At 42.4% G+C, this 8,621-nt stretch overlaps 1 protein-coding gene across 1 annotated transcript in view; it reads left to right on the top strand.

Moving 5' to 3' along the window:
• uba6 (ubiquitin like modifier activating enzyme 6) overlaps positions 1-8,621 on the top strand; it is a 102,153-nt gene that overhangs the window by 23,140 nt on the left and 70,392 nt on the right. Inside the window, exon 5 of the mRNA XM_048621056.1 lies at positions 7,757-7,851. Within this exon, the coding sequence (XP_048477013.1) occupies positions 7,757-7,851 (95 nt within the window). The remainder of the gene's footprint in view (positions 1-7,756; positions 7,852-8,621) is intronic.

Here is an 8,621-nt window from a genome sequence, read left to right as displayed (position 1 = left end):
CATCCCCGCCTCTTCGACCTGTTTGTTTCCTCTCCACCTATCCTCTCTTCTATCCGCCTCCCACTCTCTCCCTATTTATTTCAAAACCCCCTTCCCCTCCCCCTTTTCTGATGAAGGGTCTAGGCCCGAAACGTCAGCCTCTCTGCTCCTATGATGCTGCTTGGCCTGCTGTGTTCATCCAGCCCTGCACCTTGTTGTCAGTGAAAACAGAAATGTGTGTTCAGGGAGGAATTGTGGAATGTGGAGTTTAGGCAGCTGAAAATACAATTAGCAATGCGTGGGCTGAAGGAAATTTAGGATGCTCAGAAAAAACAGAATCAGGGGAGTGGAGATTGTATTGTAAGATGTGAGGTTACAGAGATCAGGGGGATTGAGGCCATGAAGAAGTAAACACAAGTATTGGAATTTTATATTTTTGAAACTGGGGTCTGGAAGCTAATGTAAGCCAGTTAAGAAAAGAGTGATACTGTACTGAGCCTACTGTTGCATAGGATATAAGCTGCAGAATTTTGGATGAGCTGAAGTTTTGAAAAGGGGAAAATGAGAGTCTGGTCGTGACAGCATTGGAATAATTAATCCAAATCCCACAGTATCCAGACTTGGAAGAGAATTTGTAAGTGGTAGCTTTCCTATATGTCTACTGCCCTTGTCCGTCTAGATGGTAATGGTTGTGCATTTGGAAGATGCTGTCTGTTGAGTCTTGGTGATTTGTTGCAGTACATCTTGTATACAATAGATGTTGCTGCTCATGAGCATTGGTGTCCAAGGAACTGAATATCGAAGATGGTAGATGTGAGAAATGCAGCAGTTCAGGTGTAGCTTAACACTGGAACTTCCGGGGCTATGAGGGATGAGCAACAAATGCTGCCTTAGTCAGCAGAATCCACATTTCATGAATGAATCACAAAATATTGTTTTCTAACTGGGGGCACTGATGATACTTTTAATTCTGGTGCCTGATGAAAATCCACTTTGTAAGTGTAGCAGACAGCATCAAAACTTTAAGAGCCCTGCTTTGAAATTCAGGGAACTCTGCTCATCTTTGAACCCAAAATTCAGCCTTTTGCTTTTATTGGAACCAGTGTACATATTCAGGGTCAAACAGCATCTTACAACGTAGTGCACAGGTCTTGGCGTATCAAACCAGCTGATTGCAATCTTGATTTTAAAGCAAGCAAAATTCAGTCTGCTGTCAGTTGAGATGTCCAAGACAAGTCTGTGGCATGGATACTGTAGAAACATTTGTGAAAGGTTCTTCAGTTGGCACTGAGCATATTTCTTCCACCATAGTTACCTAAATCTAAGAAAACACACCAGTAAGTTTACCTTAAATGTAACTGAGACAGTACTCTAATTTTGATAGTTTCTTTGTCTGTGGATTTTCCAGAAACTCTTTCAAATGCTTTAAGTTGGTGAATGTTGGCAGGTTATTTTTGTCAGAGGCAAACTTGCCCATGCTGAGTTTAGGAAATGTAATTTATAAAGAGTGTGTCATCTGATCTTGTAACTCTCTGTGCATGCAAACTACAATAGTTCTGTTTTCTAAATGATCTTTTATTTCCTTCAAATAATTTTAAATTCTTCTTATTGTTCTTAACATTCCACCTAAATGTAGAATTGCTCATGCAATGATTTCAATATTTTGTTTCCCCCCAAGTATTAGTGTTTTAGACTAAAAAGTTTCATATTGCAATGAAGCAGTGTTACCTAGTCACATTAGTTGTTTCAGATACAAATTACGATTGATTGTATGCTTAATAGAACTCATCAATTTTACAACCGAACTAGATAACTTATTTTCACCAACTTCATAAGCTATGATTAACATAATAAGATGATCAGGAGGCTGGAACAACGCAACAAGCCAACAAGCCAGCCAGCCAGCATCTGGAGGAAAGGAATAGTCAATGTTTTGGGGTATTACCCTTCTTCAGGACTGGATGTACGTGTGGGAGGGGAAGGAGTGGAGGTAAATGGTGGTGATAGGTGGTCACTGGTGATAGGTATGACCTGGTTGGTCGATGGGAGGGATGAATCCCGTTGGTGGCTGGAAGGGAGGATCAGAAAGTGGAATGGAAGGGAGGAGGTGGGGCTGGAAGGGGAGGAGGGAGATGGGTGGCAAGTTCATTTGAAATTGTAGAACTCAGTGTTGTGTCCTCCGGACTGTAGGGTGCCCAGGCAGAAGATACGGTGTTGTTCTTCAAATTTGCATTCTGAGTCGCTGCAACACTGGAGGAGACCAAGGACGAACAGGTTGGAGAGGGAATTGGGACGGGGAGTTGAAATGGGCAGTGACCAGGAGGTTAGGTTGGCCGTTACGGGCCAGGCGGAGATGCTCAGTGAAACGGTCACATAGTCTACGTTTGGTCTTACCGAAGTAGAGGAGACCACGTCGGGAGCACTGGATGCATAGACTAAGTTGGAGGAGATGCAAGTGAAGCTCCCCTTCACTTGAAGGGCTGTTTAGGGCCCTGGATGGAGGTGGTATGTGGGCAAGTATTGCATCTTTTATGTTTATGGGGAAGGTACTGGGCGGGTTGGAGTGGTTGGTGGGGAATGTGGCACAAACTAAGGAGTGACAAAGGGAATGGTCCTTGCAGAAGGCAGAGAGGGGGGTGGAGTGGAAGATGTTCCAGGTAGTGTGGTCTAATCGGAGTTGGTGGAAGTGTTTGAGGATGATACGTTGGATGCGGAGGCTGGTGGGGTGGAAAGTGAGAACAAGGGGGACCCTATCTATATTATGTTTGGAGCGGGTGGTGGTGGTTAAGAGCTGTGGAGTAGGGAATGGAGGAGGTGCGATGAAGAGCTGTCTGGCTGACAAGGAGGAAAAGGGCATTGTTTGACATCCAGGATGCTTGGAGTGGAACGTCTCCTCGTCAGAGCAGATGTGACGGAGACGTAGGAGTTGGGAAAACGGCATTAGTTTTTGCAGGATACAGGTTGGAAGTAGGTGTAGTCTAGGTAGCTATGGGAGACTGTTGGTTTATGGTAAATGTCAGCACATAAGCTGTTACCAGAAATGGAAATGGAGAGGTCAAGAAAAGGGAAGGAGGTTTCTGAGATGGACCAAATGAATTTGAGGGTGGGGTGGAAGTTATTAGCTAAGTTGATGAACTGCTCGAGTTCAGCTTGGGTGCAGGATGCAGTACTGATGCAGTCATTGATGTAATGGTGGAAGAGTTGGGGAACAGTACCTGTGTACGTATTGAAGAGGGACAGTTCAACATAACCGACAAACAGGCAAGCATAGCTGGGAGTGCCCATGGCAATCCCCTGGAATTGGAGAAAGTGGGAAGAATTGAAGGAAAAGTTATTGAGAGTGAGGACTAATTTGGCGAGGCAGAGTGAGGGTATTGGTGATGGGGGACTGGCTGGGTCTGTTGGAGAGGAAAAAACTGAGGCCTGTAGGCCGTCCTTGTGGGTGCGTACATGTGTAGAGCTTGAACGTCCATAGTAAAGATGAAGCACTGGGGGCCAGGGAACTTGAAGTTACCAAAGAGGTGGAGGGTGTGGTTTGTGACCCAGACGTAGGTGGGGAGTGGCTGGACCAAGGGGGAGAGAATGGAGTTGAGGTAGGAATGCTGCAACACTCCCAAGCGTCCTGGATGTTTGCCTTTATCAAACAACGCTCTTTTCTTCTTCCGGTCATCCAGACAGCCCTTCACCACGCTTCTTCCATTCCCTACTCCGCAGCTCTTAACCACCACCACCACCCCCTCTGAACATAATATAGATAGGGGCCCCTTATCCTCACTTTCCGCCCCACCAGCCTCTGCGTCCAACGATTCATCCTCAAACACTTCCACCAACTCCAATTAGCCCACACCACCTGGAACATCTTCCACCCCCCACCCCTCACTGCTTTCCGCAAGGACCATTCCCTTTGCCACTCCTTAGTTTGTGCCACACTCCCCACCAACCATTCCAACCCGCCCGGTACCTTTCCCTGTAACCGTAAAAGATGCAATACTTCCCTCACCTCCATCCAGGGCCCTAAACAGCCCTTTCAAGTGAGATAGAGCTTTACCTGCATCTCCTGCAACCCAGTCTATGCATCCGGTGCTCCTGATGTGTCTTTTCTACTTCGATGAAATCAAATGTAGACTAGGTGACCATTTCGCCGAGCATCTCCTGGCCCATAACAATTAACCTAACCTCCTGGTCACTGCCCATTTCAACTCCCTGTCCCACTCCCCCTCTAACATGTTTGTCCTCGGCTTCCTCCAGTGTTGCAGTGAATCAGAACGTAAATTTGAAGAACAACACCTTCCGCCTCGGTGCCCTACAGCCCGGAGGACTTAACATTGAGTTCTCCAATTTAAAATAACCTTGCCACCCCCCTACCCCTCCCCACCCCCAGCTTCCCCTTCCAGGCCCACCTCCTTCCTTCCATTCCCCCTTCTGACCCTCCCTTCCAGCTACCAAACAGATTTATCCCTCCTATCAATCAACAAACCAAGTCATGCCTACTACTAGTGTTCACCGATCACCACCTTCACCCCTCTGCTTCCAACCCTGCCCCCCCCCCTTATCTGCAGCTCCCCCTACCCCCACATTCAGTCCTGAGAAAGGGTAATACGCAAAACATTGACTGCTCCTTTCCTCCAGATGCTACCTGGCCTGCTGTGTTCTCTAAGCCTTCTGTTGTCTGCATTGGATTCCGACATCAGCTGTTTTTTTTCGTCTCATCATCAAATGATCAATTTCCTCCCTATAGAATTAGTATATAGGTCAAAAATTTCACTTTGATATATATGGGAAAGGGTGCTATGAATGAAATCAAAATGTTGCATACTGGCAAGCAAAAGTTTATTTTTAAAGGCCAAACCTTTTAACCCAAGGAATATTTCAGCAAGTTTGTAACCTACTTGTACCTCTGTCTGTGTAATTATTTGTGGCTTTAGAAATATTTTTAATTTAAAGTTTTTTTTTGAATTTTAAACTACCTTAAGGGAAGCAACAAGTCAACTTTCTAACAGGTTTAAGTCCAATCAGTTTCACAAGCCTAAAGACTCTTATTTAAACACCCACAGTGCAATCAATACTGGCAGCTCCTAACTTAATTCAAGTCATGACGAGTTACAACAAACTGAATAAAAGTGAGCAAGGGAGCGGATGTGAGAGTGCCAGCAAAGGAAGTGCATAAGACAATTCACTTTTATGCACTTTTCCCTGTGTACCATGCTGCGAGATGTCTCCTATATATATGCCACAGTCTGGGACCCCCTTGGTCAACCCAAAAATGTCAATAACATCAGATGAGATAGCAGTGGATGTATGATTACATTTTGTGAATATCAAAACGGGAGTAGATCATTTAAGCCTTGAGCCTGTGATATGGTTTACTGAGATCATGAGTGATCTGTGACCTAATTCCACATCCTGCCTTTAGTCGTTTATCTAAATGGTTCTGGTGGAACAAAAAAATGCTATCAGTCTCAGATTTAAAGTGAGCAACTGATCCAGCATTAATTGTCATTTGCAAAAGATAGTTCCAGACTTCTATTGTCTTTTGTATGTCGAAGTGTTGCTTAATCATACTTCTAAAAGAGCTGACTTTAATTTTTACACCATGACCCCTGGACTTAGATTTCCCAAACAATAAAGCAGAAGTTTCTCCCTATCTATTTATCCCTTTACTCTTCTAAGAACTTTGGGTTCCACAGTAATTTTATAAACATTGTTGAATTCCAGGAAATACAACTTCAGTAATGTAACAGACATAGAGAACGCTCGAGAAACTCAGCAGGTCTGGCAACATCTGCAGAGATAGAAACAGAGGTAACGTTTCAAGTCCAGTTTGAGAACAGTTCTGAACAAGGGTCGTACTGGATTCGATGTTAAATCTGTTTCTCACTTTGCAAATGCTGCCACACCTGAGTTTCTCCAGTATTCTCTGTATTGGTTTTCAGATTTCCAGCATCTGCATGTTTTTTTGTCTTTGTTCAAGTGTTTAGAACCTGTCATCTTTCCTCATAATTTAAGCCTTGGAGTCCGGTTATCATTCTGTTGAATCTACTTTTAAGGCCAATATATAACTTCTAAGGTGTGGTGCCCAGAATGGCTGTCAGTACTCTATGCATTATCCGAGTAATTTTGTACAACTGTAGCATGATGTCTACCCCTCCTTGTGTTCTAGTCCTCCAGCTGTAAAGACCAGCATTCCAATTGCCTTTATGATTATTTTCTGCGCCTGTTCAAGACATTTTAAATTATGTGCCCTGTCTTGCAAGGCTTTTAAACCTCCATTGTTTCCATCTCTCCATTATTTAGAATGTTCCCTGTTTTACGTCCAAAGTGGAGGACCTCATACTTGCCCACATTAAAATCCATTTACAGTGGCTTTACTTGTTCACTTAACCTATCATTATTTCTCAGTACTTCTTCTCTGCACTTCTTCTACCACCTATTTTTGTCATTAGCAAATTTGGTTTTGTGGCTTTGACCTATTTTCTAAAAAGTTAATAAATATTGTGATTAGTTGAGACCCCAATGCATTGGACATCATTCATTACATCTTGCTAAATAGAGTATGTGGCCATTACCCTGCTTAGCTAATTTCCTAACCATCTGTAAGTTGCCTAATTTTCATGAGATTCAGCTTTACCTAGCAGTATCTTTGGGACTTTATCAAATGTCTTCTGGAAATTCATAAAAATTACATTGATAGAGATGCCACTGTCCACTTCTTTAGTCAATTCTTCCCATCCCTACTTCAGTTACCTCTCAAAAATTCAGTCAGGTTTAGCAGAAATGACTTACCCATTACAAATTCTTGCTGATTTTCACCAACCAGCTAAAACTTTTCAAGCAGGTCTTTGAGCAAAAGGAGGAACCAGAGACAGTACGATCTAGAAAAGTGAGTGAAAGAAGGAACCAGGAACAGTTAGCCTATCTAGAAGTGCAGGTGAAAAAAGCACTGGGAGACTGTCAGCATAATTTTTGCATTGGGAAATAGAGATAATTGAGCAATGAGGATGGGACAGTGTGCCGCAGGATGAGAGAGGATGCTAACGAATGAAGAAATGAATGCTGCTGCTGTTAGGAAGTGAGGGGCCTCCTCATTCAAAAGTGCTTCAGCTAAGTTATCCTGACAATATCCCAGAGATATTGCTGATGCTGCCTCAGGACCATGCCTTTATAGAGATGACAAACAAACCAGCATTCCCGTTTCCTCTACATATTGAGAAGGTCCACTGGATGCAGCCTTCTTGGTCTTGGTGAGAACTGAATCATGAAATCACAAAATTGTTACAGTACAAGAGACTATTTGACCAGTTGTCTGCATTGGCCCTCCAAAGGAGCAGTTTGCATAGTACCCCTACCCATATCCCTGCTTATTTCTTCTTTTCCAGTTACTATTTCAATTCCCTGTTGAGTCCTCAATTGAACCTCTCTCCACCATACTCTGAGGCATGAACAAGTTTTTCCTCATTTCTTCATAGGCATGTTGTTCTCAATTTTCCATAAATTGGAACAGGTTTTCCTTATCTACTGTCTCCAGACACCTCCATGATTTTTCATCTGCATCTTTGTCCTTATTTTGTGCCCGAGCTAATCTGCTTTTTTGATTTTGAACTGGAATTGACCACATGCAACTTCACTGTAGCTCTATCTACACATGAAAGCAGGGAATGGCACTGACGCCACAAAAGTCTCTCTTAAATTTCAGACATTTATAATGTTTGAGGTAACATTATCTTGTTTAATGTGACAAATGCTGACTTGTGAACATGTTTCTTTTTCCTTGGGCTAGACACTGACCATCCATGACACCAAGCCATCTGAAACTTGGGACCTAGGCACTAATTTCTTTCTGCACGATGATGATGTGACCAGTCACAGAAACAGGTAAGCGTTACATTAGCAATGCTGAAAATCTGACTTGAGCTGAAATAAATACAATCCTACAATGTAACGTTATATAACTATTTCAACTATACAAAATATCTTTTTACAAATGCATCTAAAGCACATTTATGTATTATTTTAGTAGTAACTATTAGAAAGTATAACTGAATAAATATATGAAATGTTCTTTGTATTTTTGCATCTATGTATCATACAGTCGGTTCTGCTATAATGTGATAGTTGTATCGCGGATATAGATAAATATTACATCGATAGAGATGCCACTGTCCACTCCTTTAGTCAATTCTTCCCATCCCTGCTTCAGTTACCTCTCAAAAATTCAGTCAAGTTTAGCAGAAATAGATATAGATAAATCGCGCTATAGAAATAATGGGACCTATGGGAAAAGTGGAGTTGGGGCAGACCACCAAAAACAATCACTGAAAATCGCTCAAAAATCACTCGAAAGCCCAACACAATGGATAGCAAAATTTGAATAGATGTTTAATTCATAGCTAATAATGAAATAAAAGTATGGGGATGTTTGGTAACAAAACATCCATGAAGAAGCAAATGAAAGGAAGCATTATGAGCTAAAGGAAAGGGATTAGCATAAACACAATGAGCTAAATAGCCTTGTTTTATGCTGAACATTCTGTAATTTGATGATGAGACTTGAGGGAAATTACTAAAAAGAGGAAATAAAAATAAATTTAACAATTTACCTTGGGGAAAAAATGTCAAGATGACTTGATGGGGGAGGAGGTTGT

The sequence above is a fragment of the Rhincodon typus genome, chromosome 3 (assembly GCF_021869965.1).
Source record: "Rhincodon typus isolate 14 chromosome 3, sRhiTyp1.1, whole genome shotgun sequence".
In the NCBI taxonomy this organism is placed as follows: domain Eukaryota; kingdom Metazoa; phylum Chordata; class Chondrichthyes; order Orectolobiformes; family Rhincodontidae; genus Rhincodon; species Rhincodon typus.
Note: the sequence above shows the minus strand (reverse complement) of the source record. Positions and strands in the feature narration are given on the sequence as shown.